This window comes from Pelophylax lessonae (assembly GCF_965119305.1).
Source record: "Pelophylax lessonae genome assembly, chromosome: 4".
Taxonomy (NCBI): domain Eukaryota; kingdom Metazoa; phylum Chordata; class Amphibia; order Anura; family Ranidae; genus Pelophylax; species Pelophylax lessonae.
The window spans coordinates 52153644-52179338 of record NC_138771.1 but is presented as its reverse complement, the minus strand read 5'-3'; the positions used below and the strand labels follow the sequence as shown (position 1 = coordinate 52179338).

At 45.1% G+C, this 25695-nt stretch overlaps 1 protein-coding gene across 1 annotated transcript in view; it reads left to right on the top strand.

Moving 5' to 3' along the window:
- Positions 1 to 25695, top strand: part of TICRR (TOPBP1 interacting checkpoint and replication regulator) — a 120256-nt gene that overhangs the window by 48678 nt on the left and 45883 nt on the right. The window contains exons 14-16 of the mRNA XM_082255118.1: positions 8145 to 8226; positions 11066 to 11206; positions 20466 to 20556. Of these exons, the coding sequence (XP_082111244.1) occupies positions 8145 to 8226; positions 11066 to 11206; positions 20466 to 20556 (314 nt within the window). The remainder of the gene's footprint in view (positions 1 to 8144; positions 8227 to 11065; positions 11207 to 20465; positions 20557 to 25695) is intronic.

The window sequence follows — 25695 nt, the reverse complement described above, 5'->3', positions numbered from 1 at the left end:
TGTGGTGGATTCACCAATTGCTAGATTGAATAAAGCCACGGTTATTCCATTAGAAGACGCTCCGTCTTTTAAGGATCCGGTGGATCGCAAGATAGAAGCTATGTCTCGCACCATGTTTTCCTTGATTGGATCAGCTTTCAGACCAATAATTGCTATTGGGCTGGTTTCACAGACTGTAACTGAATGGACCAAATGGTTACGCCGGGACTTAGAAGAGGTCCCTCAGGCGGTATCAGATTTGTTGGAACAGATGATACAGGGGTTACAGTTTGTGTGTGATGCGGCGTTAGACGCCACTCCATTATTGGCGCGAGCATCAGTTTCAGCAGTGGTTCTCAGACGTACACTGTGGCTAAAAGGTTGGTTAGCCGACCAAGGTTCCAAAAAAGCATTGGCTAATATCCCCTTTTCAGGAGAGCGTTTATTTGGAGCCAACTTAGATGAGATCATTAAGGATCTCACGGGAGGAAAGAGCACCTTTTTACCGCAAAATGCTAAGGGTAAAGGACCTCGTCAAAGACGAGGGCCTTCTTTTTCTGCTCACAAAAAATTTTTTCGTCCCGCGGGTGAAAAAATTAAGTCCTCCAAAGCTCCTTCAGGAGGCTTCAGGGGGCGTTGTTCGGGCAAGCAAAAGCCCGCCCCTTCCAGACCTGAAGATAAGTCTACTAAACCCTGAAGGTGCGCCCCCACCCATAACTGGGGTGGGGGGACGTCTTCGCCGGTTCCCGGATCCATGGCTCTCCAGAATCCCGGACAAGTGGGTTTGCGAAGTCATAAGGTCAGGGTACAAGATCGAGTTTCGATCTCTCCCACCGGCGCGATTCTTCCCTTCCAATATCCGACTATCCCCAGATCGTTTAGAAGATCTGCGGAGAGCAGTCACGGATTTACTACAACAAGGAGTGGTAGTCCACGTTCCTTGGACAGAACGTTTTCAAGGGTTTTATTCAAACCTATTTACAATACCCAGGAAAGAGGGCAAAGTGCGTCCAATTCTGGACTTAAGGGCACTCAATTCCTTTGTCAACATAAGAAAATTCAAAATGGAATCCATTCGCACAGTAGCAGCCTTCCTGCATTCAGGGGATGTTATAGCGTCCATAGACATCAAGGACGCCTATCTTCACATTCCCATTTACGCAGGACATCAGCGGTTTCTACGTTTTTCCGTAGAAGAGAACCACTATCAGTTTGTGGCGTTACCTTTCGGTCTTGCCACGGCTCCTCGGGTCTTCACGAAGGTGTTGGCCCCAATGTTGGCACTACTGCGCCAAAGAGGCATATCGATTCTAGGTTACCTAGACTATCTCCTGCTTCATGCAGAGTCTCCACAGACCCTGCTACAAAACATAGAAATTACTATAATTTCTTTACAGGAATTCGGGTGGCTGGTGAACCAGCAAAAGTCATTTCTGGTTCCCACCCAGAGGCTCGAATATCTGGGTCTAATTCTAGACACATTCAGGACAAGAGTTTTCCTTCCGGTAGGGAAACTCCGGAAGATTCAATCAGCAGTCCAGTTGTTACTATCCAACAGCTGGTCTTCCCTTCGGACTTGCATGAGGGTTCTGGGGTTGATGGTGGCTTCCTTCGAAGCAGTCCCATTTGCCCAGTCCCATACCCGAATTCTTCAGCAAGAGATTCTTCTCAGATGGAATCGGAATCCGGAATCCCTGGACTATCGGATCCGATTGAGCAAACAGACCAGAGAGTCTCTGGTCTGGTGGCTGCGGTCTCTGATGCTCAGCCAGGGAAAGTCATTTCTGCCAATATATTGGACGATAGTGACCACGGATGCCAGCCTATCCGGATGGGGAGGAATTCTTGGTCAGTTATCCGTTCAGGGACTTTGGTCCCCGGAAGAATCCAGGTTACTGATAAATGTATTGGAACTGAGAGCGATCAGACTTTGTCTGATTCACTGGACCGAGCAGCTCCAGGGCAGCCCGGTTCGGATCCAGTCGGACAACGCCACGGCTGTGGCTTATGTCAATCACCAGGGGGGCACCAAGAGTGTCCGGGCGGCCAAGGAAGTGGCTTGCATTCTTCGCTGGGCGGAACGGTTTGTTCCAGCTATCTCAGCGGTGTTCATTCCGGGGGTGGAGAATTGGCAGGCAGATTATCTCAGCCGTCAGACTCTGGATCAGGGGGAATGGTCCCTCCATCCAGAAGTTTTCCACCAGTTGTGCCTACGTTGGGGCACCCCGGATGTGGATCTGTTGGCATCACGATTCAACAGAAAAGTACAGAGATTTGTGGCTCGCTCCCGCGATCCTCTAGCAGAAACCGCAGACGCGCTGGTCGCCCCGTGGGGGCAATACCAGCTAATGTATGCCTTCCCTCCTCTCGGGTTACTGCCAAGACTTCTTCGCAGGATAGAGGAGGAAGGAATTCCAGTAATCCTGGTAGCTCCGGACTGGCCTCGCCGAGCTTGGTACGCCGACTTGGTCAGACTGGTGGCGGACGTCCCGTGGAGACTTCCTCTCAGGGAGGACCTACTGTCTCAGGGACCGATCTTCCATCCTGCTTTACGATCGCTGGCTTTAACGGCCTGGCTATTGAGACCCAGGTGCTGAAGGACAAGGGTTTGTCAGCTTCAGTTATTCCTACTCTAGTTAAAGCAAGGAAAGCGACTTCCAGAAAGATTTATCATCGCACATGGAAGTCCTACATTGCATGGTGTGAACCCCTGGGGTTCCACCCACGATCTTATTCGGTTAGTCGAATATTAGCTTTTCTGCAACAAGGGGTTGAGCAGAAACTGGCCTTGAGCACTATCAAGGGTCAGGTCTCAGCATTAGCTATCTTCTTTCAGAAGCCTTTGGCTACTCATTCCTTGGTGCGGAATTTCATCCAGGGGGTGCGACATCTGGCTCCGCCAGTGCGCGCGCCGTTACCACCCTGGGATCTTAATTTAGTATTGTCGGTTCTTCAGAAACCTCCCTTTAAAGATATTAGGGAGATTCCTCTACCTACGTTGTCCCAGAAGGTGGCCTTCTTGGTGGCTATCACTTCTGCACGCAGGGTGTCAGAACTGGCTGCATTATCTTGTCGTTCCCCATATCTGGTGGTTCATAGAGATAAGGTGGTTCTTCGTCCGAATCCATCCTTCCTACCAAAAGTGGTTTCAGAATTTCATCTGAATGAAGAAATTGTATTACCTTCCCTGTGTCTTAAGCCCAGTCATCCTCGGGAGTTTGCTTTACACTCCTTGGATGTGGTCCGGGCGATCAGGGTATACTTGAAAACGACAGACTCGTTTCGCAAGACGGATTCACTTTTTGTGGTCCCGGATGGACCCAAAAAGGGGTTGCCTGCATCTGCCGCGACTATTTCCAAATGGATCAGACAGACGGTGGTACAGGCTTATTCTATTAAGGGTCGGGAGCCCCCGTTCCCTGTTAAGGCGCACTCCACTCGGGCACTTAGTGCGTCATGGGCCTTTCGCCATCAGGCGTCAGTGGTCCAGGTGTGCAAGGCGGCTACCTGGTCGTCGGTGCATACCTTTACAAAACATTATAAAGTTGATGTAATGGCATCGTTGGATGCCTCGTTTGGCCGCAAGGTTTTGCAGGCCGCAATTTGAGGAGACCAGTGGTCTACCTCGAGGGTTTTTTTCCGTTGGAAATTTTTATTTGAGTCTCATTCTTTGTTTATAATGAGCCTTTAAAACTTCTAGTTGGCACCGGTTGGGCCTTCTAGATTGGATTTTGATTTCTGTCAATCCCACCCCTCATTTGTGGCACTGCTTCTGGATGTCCCAATTGATGTGAATCAAAGAGGACTACGTCTGTCAATGAGCGACAGAGAAAATCGGATTTTTGTAAGATCTTACCGTAAAATCCTTTTCTCTTAGCTCATTGACAGACGTAGTACCCGCCCCTCTATCATTGAGTTGGGTTGGGTTAAATTCTCTGTTACTGCTTTACAACAGAACTGATTTCCTGTAGCAGAGAGAGGGAGGATATACCCTCTGGGACTGCCCCTAAGGTGGAGCCAGAACGTTTTGTCTTTCTGCCTAGTCCTACTCCTGCGGAGACAACATAACCCAATTGATGTGAATCAAAGAGGACTACGTCTGTCAATGAGCTAAGAGAAAAGGATTTTACGGTAAGATCTTACAAAAATCCGATTTTTGTCTTACGGACACAGCACCCACCCCTCTGTGGAGTTGTAATTCTTCTGACATTGCTTGTAACTAAACTGAGTGCCTATAGCAGAGAGGGAGTATACGCCCTGGGACTGCCCATGAGCGTAGCCAGACTTTTTTTTTTTTTTTTTTTCTGTCTAGTGTCCTACTCCTGTAGGGGGCAATATAACCCCAACGGTTATTAAGATCTGAAGCTTTGTCCGTCAATGAACATCAGAGAAAAGGCTGTTCGATCCTGTCTTCTCTGATCATCTCCTTACTCAAATATAAACCCTGATGATCTTTACAGAGCCAGGGGACTCGCTGCACATGCTCAGTTTGGTTTGTATTGGTAGAAAGCTTTTTTTTTTTTTTTCTTGGGAGAGTGTATATACTGAGCACAGGGCCAATCAGCACTGTACAGACAAGAGGGCCAGGGGTCCTTCATCCTGATAGGACAATAGTGGGAGAATAAAAACTTGTGAAACAATGCAGAAAATTAAAAAATAAAATTGTAAAATATTGCACCATTGTTTTGTAGATGACCCCTAATTAGCCACCCAACACCAGTCCTCCAGGGTTGTTACATTGATCCCTTTTTGTACCATGTGTTCTCCTTTAGAGAATTTGCTGAATACAGTGCATGACATCTGTGCAGAGAGCGGAGTAAGATTTGGTGGCTCCTTCAGGACTGGATGTTAAGGTTTTGGAGCAGCATTTTCTTGAATACAGTATAGGCAAAGAAGTGCATTTGTTGGGGTTCTTGTTGCTGCCTCTGATTTACTTTTTGAAACAAGACAGAGAGCAGGAAAAGCATTGCTTGAGCTTTGGAAAAAAACACATTTTGAAAAATAAGCTATTCACTATCATTTGATGGTGTTTGTCTTTTTGTTGACAACCTAAAGTGTACAACTTAATTGTAAGCTTTGTGCACTGTATTATATACACATTATCTTATTTAAATGCTTTTTTATGGTTTTGGACAAACTCTTAGGCCTTATTCACACAAGATGTTTTGGAAGCTCCCTTAGAAGTCTTTCCTCCTGGCAGCAGCGTTTTGGCAGAAAAAAATGCCTGCAACTTGGAAACACGTTTAGCATTTTTTCTGCCTTAACACCTGCTGCTCCTGGACTCACTGGCAGAGGGGATTTTTTTCTGCCTTGAAAAGCCCCTGTCACTAAATGCAGCAAAAAAAATCTGTGTGCATTTAAACATAGAGTAATATGCAGGGAAGTTTAAAGGCAGAAAAAATGTCTGACTCCCCTAGAAGCATCTTCAAAAATTGTCCTGTGTGCATGAGGCCTTTAACATGATCACATTGATTCTAGAATATTTACAATTTTGGTACCTTAATTGATCATTTTAGACATTGTATTCCTCCTTGGTCAATCGAAGGAAAAATGTAAAGCTAAACTCAGAGCAGAAACTTTTCTGTGTAATTGCTAGTGGTTTCATACTTTCAGCCAGTACGTTGTCCTATTGGTTTCCCCTCCATATTCTTTGAAAAAATAGATGTGCATTATTTAAATCCTAGGCTTCCTTGCCTATATCAGTTTGTAAGACCTGTGGCCTCTATGCCATGCATTCCTACGGCCACCAGTCTTGTAGCTGGCCTCCTGTAGCTCTTTACAGTGAGCTGTGGCTCAATTCTGTCCCCACTTGCTGTAGTGGATGGACCTAGGAGTTGAAGACTCCCAGTCTGTACCGCCCACTGATGCAGCATCATTAGAATCACAAATAGAGGAGAGGGAAAGAGTGGCGCCAAGCTGCCAATGGTTTAGCACGGTTTCTTTTTAAAATACACTCCATAATGGAGTCTTGGGTAACAGGCAGTTTAGTGCAGGGTGTGATCTTTCACAAAGTCCAAGGAAAACCACTGGTTAATGAGACCGCCGAGGCAGTGCTTCTGGATAGTCCCTGCCGGTGGACGCCACAGAGAGGGAGAGCTGTTAACCATTGTGAGCGTATTTATTTGTATTTTGTGTTTTAACAATAAACCGTGCTGTGGTAAGTGGTGTACCACTCAAGGAAGACTACTCCCCTATTGGTCAGCTGTGTCTGCACATAAAAACAGGTGCTGGCCCTGCGTGCATTAGAAACATGTAGGAAGAAGTCGTCTGGACGGCCACACACTGCTTTAATCGCCTTTAATGGTTCCAAATATGTAAACGCGACAATCCATACAGCACATGGAAGTAAAAGCTAACGTGTTTCACACCTATCTTGGTGCTTAGTTATAGCATAGCTCAGACCATTCTGTGGTGGCTTGGCGCCTCTTTCTCTCCCCTCTTCTATTACAGTACTTGGGTTTCCAGCCCATTTTGAGAAGAAAGCCTCGCTCCAGCCCTGGATGTCAGCCAGTGACCGATAAAATCACACTTATTCCTAACCTCTGCGAATACACTATGCTATGTTAGCTCAGCATATTGAGATTTGTAATTTGGGAATAATATTGTTTTATAAAGACAAGGGTAGGACACAGTTTTTGTTTCGTTAGAATCACAGCCCAAGGGACTCCTGGTCTGTCCCTGCTGCCTATGAGGTTTATATATAGGAGAGCAGAGGGACTGGCAGGAACACCAGGGATTTCATACAAAGGAAGGAATACAAAGAGAACAGGATACTTTCTCATACAAGTACATGGTACAGCGGGCACATATCAGGAATATGAAATGTTGGGGTAACAATTAACTAAGTAATATATGTATTAACCACCATTGTTTATAGCTGTATTTGGGGACTGTATATGTACCAATAGTTGATTTTTGATGGCATCCTGGAGTTCTTCTTCATTAATGTATTCTTAGCCTTATTCTCAGTTCTGCAAAACCTTTTTTTTTTGCCTTTGTTATTCAGTGTGTGTGTGTGTTTGTTTATAGAAAGGTATAAGCCCCTGCGCTATCTGGAAAAAAGGGGACCACTAATATATATATATATATATATATATATATATATATATATATATATATATATATATATATATATATATATATATATATATATATTTATTATTAGCTGCAACCGCCGGTAAGCCTTACCAAAACTGAAAAGATAAATAACAATACAGAGTGAGGCTGCGCTGATCTAAAGTGGAAAAAATAGATCTAAAAAAGGGCCAGCCTGCCTATAATTAGATGTAGAATATTAAAATGATAATGTGCTAGTATCAAATGCAATAGATGAGCAAATATAATCTGAAGTAAAAAAAATTGGTCTAATAAGGTGCCAGCGTGCTGGTAGTTGGATACAAAATATAAAATAGTAATGTGCTAGTAAATATACCAAATGCAGTTGATGAGCAAATGTTCAAAAGAAAAGGAATTCCACAGACTGTGAAAATAAATGGGATTTCCAAAATATTGCTAGTAAATAAAAAATGCAATTCGGCCAATTTGCTCATCTACTGTATTTGATTGATACTAGCACATTATCATTTTATTTTAATATTCTACATCTAAAAAAAGTGCCAGTGTACTGATAATTAGATGTAGAATATTAAAATAATGTGCTAGTATCAAATGCAGTAGATGAGCAAATTGGCCAAATTGCATTTTTTATTTACTAGCAATATTTTGGAAGTCACATTTATTTTCACACAGTCTGTGGAATTCCTTTTCTGTTGAACATTTGCTCATCTACTGCATTTGGTATATTTACTAACACATTACTATTTTATATTTTGTATCGAATTACCAGCACGCTGGCATCTTATTAGACCCATTTTTTTCACTTCAGATTATATTTGCTCATCTACTGCATTTGATACTAGCACATTATCATTTTATTATTTTAATATTCTACATCTAATTATCAGCATGCTGGCACTTTATTAGATCTATTTTTTCCACTTCAGCTCAGCGCAGCCTCACTGTATTATTGTGTATGTTTATATGTGTATAATATATATTATAATAATCTTTTCTGCCCTGCCATACTGTTCCTCAGTCTGTGATCCATCCATCGTTCCATATTGTGGCCTGTTTTTAAACCCTGACACTTTTTTGCTTCATTTTAGGAGACCATTAATCTTAATCCTGTTATAATGGTGGAGAAGCTAAAGTTACCACTACCAGCTCAGCCACATAAAGAAGCTGAAGGTATGGTGTTCCTTGCTAATATGCTTTAAAAGCCTCATACGCTTCTTTAATGCCTATGGCTCATATATTACATATTCTTTGTCGATGCATAAAAAGTTTGATAATTGACGAATAAATCCATTGCTCTACTCAAAATATTTACAGAAGACAATATGAGAAACCAGTAATTAGAGCTGCACGATTCTGGATAAAATGAGAATCACAATTTTTTTGCTTAGAATAAAGATCACGATTCTCAGCGTAACATCTTTTACATTATACAAAAAAAATTGGGCTAACTTTACTGTTTGTTTTATTTTATTATTTTAATTCATTAAAGTGCATTTTTTTCCCCAAAAAAACTGTGTTTGAAAGACTTATGCGCTAAAACAGCGGGACATAAAAGATTGCAATGATCACCATTTTGTTCTCGAGGGTCTCTGCTAAAAATATATATATATAATATATAATGTTTGGGGGTTCTAAGTTAATTTTCTAGCAAAAAAAAAAATACTGAGTTTAACTTGTAAGCAACAAGTGTCAGAAAAAGGCTTAGTCTTCACACTGGGGCGACCAGGTCGCCGTAGGTCGCCTTCCATAGAGAAGCTGCGGACCCGTTCTAATAGGAGCGACACAAGTCGCTCCGATTTAGAAAAAGGGTCCGGAGCTTCTTTGGGGCGACCCGGAGCGACCTGCATAGACTTTAATGTTATGAAGTCCGTGCCGGCCGCTCCGAGGTCGCGGTGCGAGCAGCGCGCCGCGACCTATGAGGTCGCCCCGGCAAGTAGCCTCGCCCCAGTGTGAACGGGGCCTTAGAGGTTAAACTGCCCTCATAGACGGTTCATTCCTTTGATCTAAAAGAACAAAATGATACATTGTAAAACATTGTGTTTATAGTTATCTAGCAGCCTTAACAATGTTAAACATTTTCAGGGGGCTCTTTTTTTTTTTTTTTTTTTTTGACAGCTGTGCGTGAGCAGAGAACAGCTCTGTATGAATCAAGGACATGCCATTTTATGATCATATAGGAGGGGGCGAATTGAGATTGCAATTTATTTAACGATTAATTGTGCAGCTCTACCAGAACTTAGTTACATTAATTGTTAAACGGACAATTGTGCGGTTGTGCGACGCTGTACCCAAATTAAATTTCCGTCCTTTTTTCTTCACAAATAGAGCTTTCATTTGGTGTTATTTGATCACCTGCGCGATTTTTACTTTTTCTTTTTAATTTTTTTTTTCTTTTTTTGCGCTATAAACAAAAACAATATTTTTCACATTCTTCTATAGGACATTCCCCAAAAAAATGTAAAAATCAAAATTGTGTTAACATTTTTAGGCCAATTTGTTTTCTCCTACATATTTTTGGTAAAAAAATCACAATAAGCGTATTTTGATTGGTTTGCGCAAAAGGTATCGCGTCTACGAAGTACGGGAAAGATTTGTCTTATTATTATTATTTTTTCTTTTTTTACTAGTAATGGCGGCGATCTGCAGGATTGCGGCGGACAGATCAGAACCCTAACTGACATTTGACACTTTTGGGGGTACCAGTGACATTACTACAGTAATCAGTGCTATAAAATATGCACTGTTACTGTAATAATGCCATTGGCAGGGAAGGGTTTAACCCTGTTGGTGATCAAAGGGGTTAATGTATTCCTATTTGCTTACTAACTGTGTGTGGGGGGGGGGGGTTCTGTGACAGGCACAGACAGATCGCAGTTTCAACTTGGCTGAAACTGCTGATCTGTCGCTGCCTGTCTCCCAGAAGATTCGCCTGCTTTGTTTACATAAGCAGTCGGGTCTTCTCTCCGTTTCCCGGACGATCGCGGGAGGAAGGCGGCAATCGCCTCCTGCTGTGTTTAGACAGCGCCACCGGAATCACATGCACTCCAGTCACGTAGTGCTAAGTTACTGGACACAGGGGAGCCGCACTGCCGCAGTAATATTACTGTTGGTGGTCAGCAAGCGGTTAAGCTTGCCTTAAATTTATTGCTGCACAGCAGAAGTCACATATGTTTAATACTGTATCCAGAACTCTCATTCAAAAATGTGTTGTTCTTGGACACCACTTAAGCGATATAGCTTCACCAGACAGTACTGAGCAAGGGTAGTGGTGGAGGCAATTCAAAGCATGTACTACTTTAGCACATATTATCACATAAAGATGTGGCTATTGCATCTCTTCTGACTAAATATAATCGTTAATAGCTATAATAAGGTTTTTGTACTCGCCATAAAATCCTCTTCTTGGAGGCCATTGATGGACAAAGGGAGAGTTCAAAATTTGAGTTGTACTGCAGCCTACAGGAGGATTGCAAACACAAAAACCTGTATGCCTGACCAAGAATATCCCTTCCTACTACAAGCATGTCTCTGTTTTTTCATCAGCAATAGCAAGAGAGTAATCATAAACGGAGTGGTGAAACCGGTGTCCCTCATAGAGTCAAAGAAAAGGATTTTATCTAAAAATATTTACTGTAAATGCCATACTTGGTCAAGTCTTTTCTGTCAACCATGAAGCCTAACCAAAATGCTCCCAATGTTCTACATTACTACCTCCTGATTTCTTTCCAGGACATGGGCTTCAACAAATGGGCTGCTGCTATGAGGACAACTGAAGTGATAATATCTTTAGTTGTCGTGAAAGAAAAGGGCTCAGTGGCCATTTTATTGCCGTCCAATGTGTGAGATGGAAGGGGCTACAGTAGTGTCAGAATCTCTTTTGCCATATCTCCAAGAGCAGTCTTTGCTGCGTGTCTTGAAAATAAGGACTTAGGAATGTTAACATTGAGAGTATTTTGGCCAGGCTCTCACAAAATCTGACATGACTATAATAAGTTTCTTTTTTTAAAAGCCACAAAAGCTAGAAGGAATTTATTTGTTCAAGAGAACCGATCACCCACAAGAAGAGGCAATAAGATGCCAAGGAGCCAATCTGTATCCGCAGTAGAAGGGTTGAAGCATAAACGTAGCAAGACTCACGATGGCACTAGAGGTAAAAATTATAAATTGTGTCAAACTGACGTGAACCATCATGAATGCAGTTGTTAAAAAGTCAACAATTTTGTCAGTGCATGAAAAGGTATCTTTTTTTTAGTTATCTCAAGTGTCGTCCTCTGCTCGAATTGTATGTAGAGATTGTGCTTATGTTTTGCTTTCCCTGATTGCTACCCACCCCTATCCCAACAACATGCTGATTCAATTATTATATGGAACCTATCTGTAGCCTTCTACAGTGCCTTGCAAAAGTATTCATTGACTTTTTACCTATTTTGTTACATTACAGCTTTAAGTTCAATGTTTTGTTCATCTCAATTGTATTTGATGGATCAGAACACAATAGTTAAGTTGGTGAAGTGTAATGAGAAAAATCTATACCTAAAAACCTTTTTTTTAGAAGTAGAAAACAGAAAATTGGCATGTGCGTATGTATTTCACCCCCTTTGTTATGAAGCCCATAAAAAGCTCTGGTTCAACCAATTCCCTTCAGAAGTCGCATAATTAGTGAAATGATGTCCACCTGTGTGCAATCTACAATCTAAGTGTCACATGATCTGTCATTAAATATACACACCTTTTTTGAAAGGCCCCAGAGGCTGCAACACCTAAGCAAGAGGCACCACTAACCAAACACTGCCATGAAGACCAAAGAATTCTCCAAACAAGTAAGGGACAATGTTGTTGAGAAGTACAAGCCAGGGTTGGGTTATACAGAAATATTCAAATCTTTGATGATCCCCAGGAGCACCATCAAATCTATTATAACCAAATGGAAAGCACATGGCACAACAGCAAACCTGCCAAGAGATGGCCGCCCACCAAAACTCAGACCGGGCAAAGAGGGCATTAATCAGAGAGGCAGCACAGAGACCTAAGGTAACCCTGGAGGAGCTGCAGAGTTCCTCAGCAGAGCCTGGAATATCGATACATAGGACGACAATAAGCCGTATGCTCCATAGAGTTGGGCTTTATGGCAGAGTGGCCAGAAGAAAGCCATTACTTTCAGCAAAAACAAAATGGCACGTTTTGAGTTTGCGAAAAGGCATTTGGGAGACTCCCAAAATGTATGGAGGAAGGTGCTCTGGTCTGATGAGACTAAAATTTAACTTTTCGGCCATCAAAGAAAACGCTATGTCTGGAGCAAACCCAACAAATCACATCACCCAAAGAACACCATCACCTTCAGCAGCCGGGAGTGGGAAACTGGTCAGGGATATTTTTGAGAAAAACCTGTACCACTCTGTGCGTGATTTTAGGCTAAGACGGAGGTTCACCTTCCAGCAGGACAATGACTCCAAACACACTGATAAAGCAACACTTGATTGGTTGAAGGGGAAACATGTAAATGTGTTGGAATGGCCTAGTCAAAGCCCAGACCTCCATTCAATAGAAAATCTGTGGTCAGACTTAAACATTGCTGTTCACAATGTTTCTGTAAATTAAATGATGCAAATCCTTAAAACAATCCATGTTAATTTCAGGTCGTGAGGTATCAAAACACGAAAAATGCCAAGGGGGGGTGAATACTTCTGCACTGTATATCTTATTTTAGACAAAGTGAAATCATCAGATCTTTGTGCTTCTCTATGCAATGCAGGAAGATTATGGATAGTGGGGGGGGGTCAGGCAGACAGCAGGGTACAGTCAATGGCTTTCTGAAAAACAGGAAGCTGAGATAAAGCCCACGTGTGTGATGCGGTGCTGTGCCTCCATGATTGAAAAAACTCAAATCCAGTAAATGAAAGGGTAGGGACCATGGACAGTGAGGCTGGGGAGGATAAGGGTTAGGTAATGGCTGTCTTCCAGCTTGGTAAGAAATAAAGTGAGCTCAATCTGCTTTGTTTAATAGCTGAACTTTTGATTTTTGTAACAAGCTCTGAGAGTTCAATTGTGCCCATTTCCTTTACAGCAGATTATCGGATTCTGCCCACATTGACACATTAACCAGTATTTAGAGTATATAGGGGGAGACTCTGCACTAAGATCTGTGATATCAAATCTTTAAAGCGGTAGTATACTCAGCTATATGACTTTTACCTACAGGTAAGCCTATAATGAGGCTTACCTGTAGGTACAATTAATATCTCCTAAACCTGCACGGTTTAGGAGATATTCAACCTGCATGCAGCCGCGGACCTTCAGAGTTCCTTGTCGGATCTTGCCGGAAAGTGAAACTCCCGTGCTCATGCGTGGGAGTGATGTCATCGTGGCTCTGGCCACTCACAGCGCCAGAGCCGCCGAACCAGGAAGAGACGCCGAGGGAGCATGTTGCCTCCCTCAGTGTTGTCCAGACGACCGTGCCGGGGCTTCGTTCTAAGGTAAGTATTTCATAATGAGCTAGTATTCGATACATACTAGCTCATTATGCCTTTCTCCTGCAGGGTTTTTTTTTCTGAGTATACAACCGCTTTAAAGATGTATAAAAAAGTGCAGTGCTAAATAAGCAAATTAATAAAATAATTATCACAGTGTTTACGTAACTATTTTTTTTGCTGAAAGTTAGCATTTAACTGTTTGGAATAAGCACTATTTCTCTTTCGTTCATTGACGGGCGCAGCTCCTGATATTTATTACCATTGGGGTATACTGCCCCCTATTGGAGTAGGCCACTAGGCAGAAAATAATTCTTGCTACACCCATGGGCAGTCCCAGGGGGTATACTCCCTCTCTGTGCTATAGCCACTCAGTTTTTTTTTCTGCCTAGTCAGGAGTAAGGACCCATTTCCTTGCTGGGGTCTTTGGTCCTGGCAAAATTTGTTTGATAGAAATTTTTTTTCCTCCTGAATTTTTTCCTGTGAGATCTACAATCAACTGCCGGACTAAGTGACGGGCTGGTTAATCTAGATCCAGTGGTCACCCCAGTCTGGCCAGCAAGCGTGCGCAGTCCTCAGCTCCACGCTAGGTCGGCCGCGACATAGCCCCACTGGACAGGGACTGGCCTGTGTTAAACGCCTCGCGAGGTCGCATACGACCGGGTCTCAGCCCGAGTCGCAGTGTTCCTCCTGGCCGACAGCCCCCTCCATTTCGATAGAGGGGGGTTCTGTCTGGAGCGGTGCCCGCCTGGTGCCTAGTATGGTGAGTAGCTGTCGTCGTCCTCCCCCTGGAGGGTTTTGGGGTGGATGTGAACCCCTCCTTGGGACAGTCGGACCCCCAGGTTCCCCTCCTTCCAGCAGGCAGCCCCCCCCTGCCAAGTCCCTCATCCTGCCTCCACCTCCATGCTGGGGCTGTTTGGGTGGTCTAGCCACTTTCCTGAGATGGGGGCAGGGCGCTAACTGGCAATGGGGGGGGGGGGGGGCTGCGCCGTCGGCGATACTGGTGATTATCCCGGCTCTGACCTCCAGACTGTTTTCAGAGTTTTTACTCAAACCTGTTTCCAGGAAGGAAGGCATGACCTCAAGGCGCTAAACTGCTTTGTGCGGGTACAGAAGTTCAGAATGGAGTCCATTCGAATGGTGGTGGCATCCCTGCATCAGGGGGATTTCCTCACCTCCTATTGATGTCAAGGATAACTTCACATTCCAATATGTGCCAGTCACCAGTGTTTTCTCCGCTTTGTTGTGGGAGAGGAGCATTATCAGTTTGTGGCATTACCCTTTGGTCTCGCATCTGCTCCTCTGGTCTTGACAAAAGTGTTAGCCCCGGTGCTAGCTTTGGTACGCCAATGAGGGATCGCGGTACTTGGCTACTTGGACGATCTCCTGTTAGCGGAGTCTCCCTCTGTTCTCGTGGGGAACCCGGAGATCACAATCCATACTCTGCCAGAGTTTGGCTTGATTCTGAATTTTCAGATGTCTGCTCTGGTTCTGTCCACAAAGCTGGCCTATCTGTGCCTGACTCTAGTCTCGGCGTTAGCCAGAGTGCTGCTTCCTCTGGACAATCTCCAGAAATTGCAGGCTGCAATTCGCCTCCTGTCCAACAATGGTCATCCCTCCCGACTTGCATGCGGGTGCTGGGCCTGATGGTATCTAGCTTTGAGACGGCCCCGTTTGCAGAGTTTAATGTGAGGTCCCTGCAAAGGGAAATTCTGACCAAAGGGGATGAGACTCCTCGGTCTCTGGACAATCAGATCAGGCTGAGTCAGGGCACAAAGGAGTCCCTGATATGGTGGCTTTGTTCTTGCTTCGGCTGGGAAAATCCTTCCTCCCCTTGTATTGGACAGTGGTCATCACGGATGCCAGCCTGTCTGGCTGGGGAGGCATCCTCGGCAAGCATTCTGCTCAGGGAATCTGGGCACTGGAAGAGCCCAAACTCCCGATCAATGTCTTGGAACTTCAAGCGATCAGACTGTGTCTGGATCATTGGACGGACCGATCGTCTTCAGGGTTGTTCTGTGCTCATTCAATCGGACAATGACACGGCGGTGGCTTATGTCAATAACCAAGGGGGCACACAAAGTGTCCTGGTGGCTCTGGAGGTAGCCGGTATTCTAAGGTGGGCAGAAAGGCTTGTTTCAGCCCTCTCCGCTGTACACATTCCCAGGGTGGAAAATTGGCAGGTGGATTACCTCAGTCAGCAGGTGTTGGACCACGGGGAGTGATCCCTCCATCTGGAGTAGTTTCATCAGCTGTTTTATCAGCTGTGTCTCCGGTGGGGCACTACCGTCGGCGTCTCGGATCAACAGAAAGGTGCAGAGGTTTGTGACCCGGTCAAGGGATCCTCTGGCGGAGGCCACAGACGCGCTGGTGGCTCCCTGGGGTCAGTATCGTCTGATTTATGCCTTCTCTCCTCTCAAGCTTCTGTCCAGACATCTACGCAGGATCGAGGCAGAAGGTATTCCTGTCATTAGTGGCTCTGGACTTGCCTCCCTGGGCTTGGAACGCCAATCTGGTGCGGCTGGTCGCCGACGTTCCTTGGCAGCTTCCTCTCAGGGAGGATATGTTGTCCCAAGGACCGATCTTCCATCCTGCTTTACAATATTCACAAAGTGTAATTAGCCTTCAGTGGCCGAATGGCACACAGGTCAATCACACTCAGCGCTAACTATTAATCACCCCAGTAGGGTCTGTAAACAGGGTGGTTTCACACACTACAAAATTGCATATACAATTTGTGAATCCCATATAAAGATAAGCACTTAAGACAGTCTTTTTATCCTATAGTTGTAAGTGTCCTTAGTAGTGGTATTGAAAATTCATATTTCCCGTGCTTGAAATCTCAGTCCAATGACTCAAAATTTCCGCCACCACACCTCTTGTGCTCTGCCCATAGGTAATAAGCGCTCACCAGAAAATAAGGAAACCAGCACCTTGTAAAAATATCACTCCTCTCCTCTGTTAGTCCTCTACACCAATCCTCGTCCTTATTTCATGAGTCAGATGACTGTCACTTGGATAGGTTGGTAACCTCCTTCCCTCATTCAAGGATTTCTCACAAGTGTATGGAGCAACAATTAGTAGAAAGAAAGCAGGGGGGCCAATAGCGTGATATTGCTTTAAACACTTTATTGTAAAAAAAACTTCACACACAATGTCCCGCACCCCCTTCAGTTATATGCCTACATTGCGACTAAAATAGCAGGCATAACATGTAACGTTAGGTTCCGAACGCTGAGCCCCTCTCACCGTGTCCTGTACCGCTCCACACGGCGGCTGGTGGTGAATTTCGGATATGGCGGCTGAGCGTCTGGGTAACCTAGGAGACCGCGTGCTCACGCTCTAACACCTTTTCGTCATTTTGGTACTGGTTGGTATGTCATTTGCATTGACACCTGTAGATGGCAACCTTGAGCTAAACCAGGATTCCCTTATGTCTTTATAACCATATAACCATAGTCTGGTGAATGGAGCCAATATATACAAACATGATAAACAAAGAGCTGGGGGGGGGGGCACACACCCTGAACATGCATTTCTAAAGCTGGTGCAGCTATGAACCAAGCAACATGCATATTTACAGAGAATAGTGCACACATGCATAAGAAATGACTATCAAATATAAAGGCAATCAATAAAAATGGGGATTTAGTCCCACCATATGGCCATATCGTGCTCAAGCCCACCACTACGTCAAAGTACCCCATTGTCAGTGGGTCCTACACTATGCATAAAGGATGAATCCAGCCTCTCTAAACCAGTGGTCCTCAACTCCGGTCCTCGGGCCCACTAACAGGCCAGGTTTGCAAGATATCTAAATTGCATCACAGGTGATCTCATTTGCTGCTCATTGATTGCAGTATTCTAGTCTGCATCTCCCCAAGGTAATACTTAAAATCTGGCCTGTTAGTGGGCCCCGAAGACTGGAGTTGAGGACCACTGCTCTAAACCATTGGAGATACTTACTCCTTACTGGGAGAGATGTGCAACTGCACTATAAGGGACTCCTCCTAAATCTGCTTACTAGTGGACACTGATAGAGTGCAGGTGTGGGAGGGTGGGATGCTCAACCCCAGAAGTCTGGTCAGACTGAATAAATAACAAACAAACAGAGCTGGGGGGTGGCACACCCTGAACATGCATTTCTAAAGCTGGTGCAGCTATGAACCAAGCAACATGCATATTTACAGAGAATAGCGCACACATGCAAAGGAAATGACTATCAAATATAAAGGCAATCAATAAATAAAAATGGGGATTTGGTCCCACCATATGGCCATATCGTGCTCAAGCCCATCACTACGTCAAAGTACCCCATTGTCATGGGGTCCTACACTATCCATAAAAAGGATGAATCCAGCCTCTCTAAACCATTGGAGATACAAACATGATGTTTTTGTTTAAATTACTAAAATCTATGTTGGCATCTCTGGAATCATTCATGAGCCTTGTGACGCTTTACATGTTATATTTGTGCAAATACTCGTAGCAGCACTAACAGATGATGGAGGGTTAAAGGCTGATCGAGTCGCAGGGGAATCTGTATCTAAACGGAGACCTTCCCGCGTGCCCACGCCCTCCTTAGAAGTCGTGATGACGAAACGCATTAGCTTGTGAGCACGCAGTCTAGGTTACCCAGACGCTCAACCGCCATATCCGGAACTCGCCACCAGTCGCCGCGCGGAGCGGTACAGCACACGGTGAGAGGGGCTCAGCGTTCAGAACCTAACGTTACATGTTATGCCTGCTATTCCAAGTGACAGTCATCTGACTCATGGGATAAGGACGCGGATTGGTGTATAGGACTAACAGGAGAGGAGTGATATTTTTGCAAGGTTCTGGTTCCATTATTTTCTGGTGAGTGCTTATTACCTATGGGGAGTGCACAAGAGGTGTGGTGGCGGAAATTTTGAGTCATTGGACTGTGATTTCAAGCACTGGGAAATATGAATGTTCAATACCACTACTAAGGACACTTGCACCTATAGGATAAAAAGACTGTCTTTAGTGCTCATCTTTATATGGGATTCACATAAATTGTAAATGCAATTTTGTACAGTTAGCGCTGCTGAGTGTTTGACCTGTGTGCCATTCGGCCACTGGAGGCTAACACTGAGCGCTGGGCGAGTGTTTGCTTCAGTTATACTTATTGCAACCACTTGTATTCCATCCTGCTTTACAGTCGCTAGCTTTGATTGCTTGGCTGTTGAACGCCAGGTGCTGAAGGATAGGGGTTTATCTGAGTCAGTGTTTTCTACACTGTTGAAAGCTAGAAAATCTACCTCTAGGAAGATCTACCATCGTACGTGAAAGACGTACATTGCGTGGTGTAAGTCTTTTGGTGTTCTTCCTTGCTCCTTCTCGGGGGCTTGAGTCTTGACCTTCCTTCAACAGGGGTTGAACAGAAATTGGCCTTGAGTACCATCAAGGGCCAGGTGTCGGCTCAGGCGGTCTTCTTCCAACGACCTTTTGGCCACACACTCCCTGGTGCGTATCTTTCTTCAGGGTGTCCGAGATTTGGTTCCTCCAGTGCAGGCTCCGTTGCCACCTTGGGATCCTAATTTGGTGCTTTCACCTGTACAGAACCCTCCCATTGAAATTCTTCGGGAGATTCCCCTGCTTACGCTGTCCCAGAAGGTGGCCTTTTTAGCGGCTATCACCTCTGCGTGCAGGGTGTCAGAACTGACAGCGTTATCCTGTTGTTCACCATACCTGGTGACTCACAGGGATAAGGTGGTTCTTCGCCCCTGTCTAACATTCCTTCCAAAGGTCGTCTTTGGTTTTCATATGAATGAAGACATTGTGTTGCCTTCCTGGTGTCCCAGGCCTAAACATCCAAAGGAAATTGCCTGGTTGGCTAATGTTTAGCCTTGGGAATTTTTCTGCTGTTCCCACCCCTCATGTTTAACACTGCTTTCTAACGTCCCAATGGTTATGAATATCAGGAGCTGTGTCTGTCAATGAACGAAAGAGAAAATGGGATTTTTAACTTTCATGTAAAAATCCATTTCTCTGATATTCATTGACGGACACAGCACCCACCCCTCTGTAGAGTCATTATTCTCCTGACACTGCTTGTAACAAAACTGAGTGGCTATAGCAGAGAGTGGGAGTATATCCCCTGGGACTGCCCATAGGTGTAGCCAGAATTCTTTTTCTGCCTAGTGTCCTACTCCTGTAGGGAGCAGTATAACCCAATGGTTATGAATATCAGCAGCTGTGTCCGTCAATGAATATCAGAGAAATGGATTTTACGGTAAGTCAAAAATCCCTTTTTTATTCTCGAGGGCAGTGTTTCTCAACGATTTTCAGTTAAGGCACTCTAGGTTTCTGCACAATCTCAAGGCACCCTATTCTAAAATGGAAAAAACTAAACTAATCATTTTACATAATGCAGCAACATTCACACATGTAGGACTCCCAACACGAATGCCCCTTTTAGGTGGGCGGACTTCGTCAAGTGGATCCGCCTGCTCAGCGGGGGTTCTCTCCGTTGTTCCCCACTATGCAGTTGGATGACAGGCCCATGTAAATGGACACAGCCCGCTGTTGTCTATTGGGCGGTCAGATGAAAACAGACTGCCTGTCGGTTTCCATCTAACAGTCATCCGATCCACCCGATGGATGGGGGAACGGATCCCCATCGGTCTATTTTCAGTAGATGGGATCGGAATAAAAATTTAACAAAACACAGATGAAAAATTTATGAATGAATAAAATGATCTTTCACAAGATGAGGAGAAAGGAATTGTTTCATGATGTCCTCTTATTAAAGTATCAGTAGCTGTAAGCCTGTCTTGCTAAGAAATGACTTTTCAGTTTCAGAGTTGTGTACCTGTGTTTTTAAATCTACATAACTGCATTTAAAAGACAAGTGAACCATTTCTCCTTTAGCTCTTCAAAACACGCAAACAAGTTAAGATGAACCATTTCTCTTATTAGATCATCACAAGCTGTTGACAAAGAAGGTGACAGAGACCCCTGTACACAAACAGACTGTCAATAGACTGCTCTACAGGCAGATTAAAGGCCGGTAAGTTACTAATTTAGTCCTGTTATATTAATACAGGTTTAACTAGTGGGTTTATCTTTTGATTCTATGTATGTGATTATTCATGGTATATTACCATTTCTTAGGCTAGGTTCACACTAATGCAGCTGAGACTTGATTTGATTTTCAGTGCATTTTTGATGCATGTTTCATAGATTTTTTTTATTTTTATTTTTTTGGGGAACAGTGCTTAAAACGCAGTTACAATGCCTTTTACACGCATTTTTGGTGTGCTTCCATTGAAGTCTGAGCGGCCAAAATTGCGCTGCAACCACATCCAAAGTAGCACATGTACCTTTTCTAATAACACGCTGTGCTGCATTGATGTGGACAGGCACTGTTGCAAATGTGATTTCCATAGTCGTGCAATTCTGTGAAACTGAAGTCGCATTGCACTAATGTGGACTAGGCCTTAATCATACACTACAGGACACAGACTCTTAAGCTAGCCATACACTGTAGAATCAAATTGTAAAATCAACTTTGGATTTACCTAAGCTATGTACTAGAAGTACATAAAACCGTTAAATTTTATCTAGTCACAGATCCTTGCACCGCCAAATCCCGTCCACTCCCAGCAAGTGGGAGTTAGTTTTTCTGCTAGTGCTTAGGTGTACGGACATCTAGTCTCTGCTGCTGTTTTATTTTTCTGTGATAATTTTTTGCATCAACAACTTTTCCAAGTTACTAGGTGCTCATTGCCACTGTGGCTTTTATTCAGCAGCTTTACAAATTGGTTGTTAGCTGAGCCTTGGAAGAATGTACTCAGACCCCACATGGAAGATGCGAGGCCGGCTTGTAAGGTTATTGGATCCTACGTGGGTTCTCATCCAGGCACGTAGTCCAAGTCGCTAAGTGCTATATAGGCCCAGGGCTGTGGACCATCCACTGGTGGAACTCTGACCCTGAAGACCCTTTAGTGCAGGCATTACTAAATAGACCGAGACTGACTGACCTTTCCAGACTGCCATGTCCTCCCAACCCCTCTCCCCCCGCCTCCCCACTAAGAGGTCTTGGCAATCAGTCACCTGCATGTTAGCATGAAAAGTTGGGCAGCCCACATCCTCTGCCCTGCTGTATAAGGTAGGACTGCAAAATCCTGGGAGCTATGATGTAAGGAAGGGTAAAGGACACTGATGTAAAGGAGGGGGTCTGTGAAGATTGATTCATTGTACAAACATGAGATTAAGGCTTCTGCTGGAAGAAAATGTTTACTGACTGAGCCCTAATATCCCTGCTTTTTGGGGGGTATGCCTACTGGGAGGGTGAAGACCTGGAGAGGACTTGGTCCCTTCCATCTGTTCTTCAGCTGTTCTAGCCCTATCTGAGAGTCCACAGGCTACACCTTTAGCCAGTCACTGGCTTTCATTTAAACTTGGCACCATTTTTCTCTGTTTATGGCATGCGTCTGTTCATGAAGTCCTGACACGCCGGAGGGCATGCAGGTGCATGCAGTCTTAGTCTCTCTAGTGCGTGCTCAGCCTGTTTATTGTCTTTCTGCCTTGTCCTAGCTATACTGAATAACTGATAACTGGGTTATCAGTTGGTAGAATCTCTCCCTAGCGTTCCTTATTATAGTAATCCTGATCACGGCTGCCCTCACCATCTACTACTGGTGCATCCTTTTCCTCTTGTCTTTACAGAGAGCCATTTTCAGCCACTGTCTTATTTTATGGGTAGTCTAGTCTATCAGCCATGTTAAAGGACTTGGATCGCGGGGATGCAGGAGGGCTTCCCCCTGCCAGAGTCTTGGATTCTTCTTGCCTTCTTTAGCTTCTTTGCTTCTGTAAGGAAGGCGGAGGCTGTGGCCCGCAATACGTATACTCTGGCTGATATTCACCATTGCCCTAGTGTTGCAAACTCTGACCGAGTGGGCTAAGCTCTCATACCATGTACTGAAGGGGGAACTGCTCCCCCCTGCTTTTGCCGAGCTGGCAGACCAGCTGGTCCAGGGGTTGCAGTTTATCTGTGATGCCTCTTTGGATGCGGCTCCCCTAATAGCTCGTCTCTGCTGTGGCAGTGGTCCTTCGGCGTGTCTTTTGGCTCAAGTGCTGACCTGCAGATCAGACTTCAAAAAAGGCCTTGACTGATCTACCTTTCCAAGGAGATAGCCTGTTTGGAGCTACCCTGGATGACCTCATTAAAGGTCTCACAGAGGAGGAGTTTTTTTTTTTTTCTGCAGGCTACGAAGGGCAAGGAACCTCGTCGTAGACGTGGGCCTTCCTTCTCAGCTCATGAGAAGTTTTTTTCGTCCCTCAAGGTCGACTGACAAGGGCTAGAAGCCTTTCTGGGCCTCTTCAGAAGGATCCAAATGAGCATGGTCTGGCAAGCCAAGATTGGGCTTCTCCAGACCCGTGGATAAGGCTCCTTCAGCATGAAGGTGCACCCTTACCCTTATCGGGGGTGGGGGGATGTCTTCGCTGGTTTCCGGATCCGTGGATTTCCCTGGTGCAAGACAAGTGGGTCCACAATGTAATTCGGACTGGCTACAAGATCGAGTTTTGCTCTCGTCCCCCAGCAAAGTTTATTTTTTTTTTTTTTTTTTTTTTTTTTTTCCTTCAAACTTGCGCCTGTCCCCAGACCGCTTATACTGCCTGTTTGGGGCAGTACAAGACCTGTTCCATCAAGGGGTGATTGTCCCGGTTCCGACTTGGGAAGGCTTTCAGGGTTTTTACTTAAACCTGTTCACTGTCCCCAGGAAGAAAGGCAAAGTGTGTCTTTGTGTGGGTACAGAAGTTCACATTGAAATTCATTCGAACAGTGGTGGCATCCCTGCGTCAGGGAGATTTCCTCGCATCTGTCAATTAACAAGGATGCCTACTTTCACATTCCAATATGTGCCAGTCACCAGCGTTTTCTCTGCTTTGCTACTGGAGAGGAGCATTATCAGTTTGTGGCGTTAACCTTTGGTCTCGCCTCTGCTCTTCGGGTCTTCAAAAAAGTGTTTAGCCCTGGTGCTAGCTTTGCTACGACATCGGGGGATTGCAGTACTGAGCTACTTGGACGATCTCCCTCTGTGAGCGGTGTCTCCCTCTGCTCTGGTGGAAAACCTGGAGATCACAATACGAACTCTGTGGGAGTTCGGCTGTGTTCAGAATTTTCGGAGCATGGAGGAGTGCCTGAAATGGTGGCTTTGTTCTCGCGTCGGCTGGGAAAATCCTTCCTCCCCTTGTATTGAACAGTGGTCACCACGGATACCAGCCTGTCTGGCTGGGGAGGCATCCATGGCAAGCATTCTGCTCAGGGAATCTGGACGCTGGAAGAGTCCAGACTGTCGATCAATGTCTTGGAACTCCCGAGCGATCACACTGTGTCTGGATTATTGGATGGGTCGTCTTCAGGGTTGGCCCATTCAATCGTACAATGCTATGGCTTATGTCAATCACCAAGAGGGCACAAGAAGTGGCAGCTCTTGAGGTAGCCGGCATTCTAAGGTGGGCAGAACGGTTTGTTCCAGCCCTCTCCACTGCACATTCCCAGGGTAGAAAATTGGCAGGCAGATTACCTCAATCGACAGGCGTTGAACCAGGGGGAATGGTCACTTCATCCAGAGGTGTTTCATCAGTTCTGCCTCGGGTGGGGTACTCCCGAGGTGAACTTGTTGGCCTCTCATCTCAACAGGAAGGTGCAGAGGTTTGTGGCTCTGTCAACGGACCTTCTGCCCGACGCCACAGAGGCGCTGGTGGCCCCGTGGGGTCAGTATATTCTGATTTACGCCTGTACCCCCTCTCAAGCTTCTGACAAGACTTTTTCGCAGGATTGAGGTAGACGGGATTCCAGTCATCTTAGTGGCTGCAGACTGGCCTCGCCGGTCTTGGTACGTCAATCTGGTAGGACTGGTCGCCGATGTTCTTTTGAAGCTTCCTCTCAGGGAAGATCTGCTGTCCCAAGGGCAATCTTCCATCCTGCTTTAGTCGCTTGCTTTAACGGCTTGGCCATAGAAAGCCAGGTGCTGAAAGATAGGTTTGTCTGATTCAGTGATTACTACGCTGTTAAAAGCTTGAAATTATACCTCTAGGAAGATCTATCATCGCACATGGAAGTCATAAATTGCGTGGTGTGAGTCTCTTGGGGTTCATCCTCGCTTTTTTCGGTTGCTCGGCTCTTGACCTTCCTCCAATGGCGGGTTGAGCAGCATCTGGCCTTGAGTACTATCAAGGGCCAGGTCTCATCCTTGGCGATCTTCTTTCAACAACCATTGGCCACATTTTCCATGGTGCGTACTTTTTTACAGGGAGTTCGACACTTGGCTTCTCCGGTGCCGTCTCCATTGTCTCCTCGGTACCTCCATTTGGTGCTTTCAGTCCTCCAGAAACCTCCTTTTAAAAATCCTAGGGAGGTTCCCCTTGCTTACGTTGTTCCAGACGGTGGCTTTTTTTGGTGGCAATCACTTCTGCGTCGGAGCTGGTGGCGTTGTCTTGTCATTCACCTTACTTGGTGGTTCACAGAGATAAGTTGGTTTTTCTACCCTGTCCGTCGTTCCTTCAAAAGATTGTCACTGATTTTCATTTGAATGAAGACCTTGTGTTGCCTTCCCTGTATCCCAGGCCAAAACATCCTAAGGAAATTGCCTTGCATTCTTTGGATGTGGTTTGGGCAATTATGGTGTACCCGGCAGCTACAGAGTCTTTTAGGAAGTCGGACTCATTATTTGTGCTTACGGACGGACCTCAGAAGGGGTTGTCCGCTTCTGCTGCGACCATTACCTGATGGATCAGGCAGACGGTGTTTCAAGCCTATTCAATTAGGGGTCAGGTTCCTTCTTTTCCCTGTTACGGGGGCACTCTACTAGGACGTTTAGTGCCTCCAGGGCCTTCCGTCATCAGGCATCAGTGATGCAGGTTTGCAAGGCGGCTACCTGGTCATCTGCACATATTTACAAAATGTTATTAAGTGGATGTGTTTGCATCTGTAGTGTTTTGCAGGCTGCTGTTTAGAGGTCCTGGTCCTCTTTGAGGGTGTATGTTTGTTTTTTTCAGTTGAGCTCTAGTTGTTCTTGGTTGAGCTCCATGTTACCGGATTGGCTATGGTTTAGCCTTGGGAAATTGTTTTTGGTTGTTCCCACCCCTCATGTTTAACGCTGCTTTGGGACATCCCATTGGTTAAGAAGATCATAAGCTA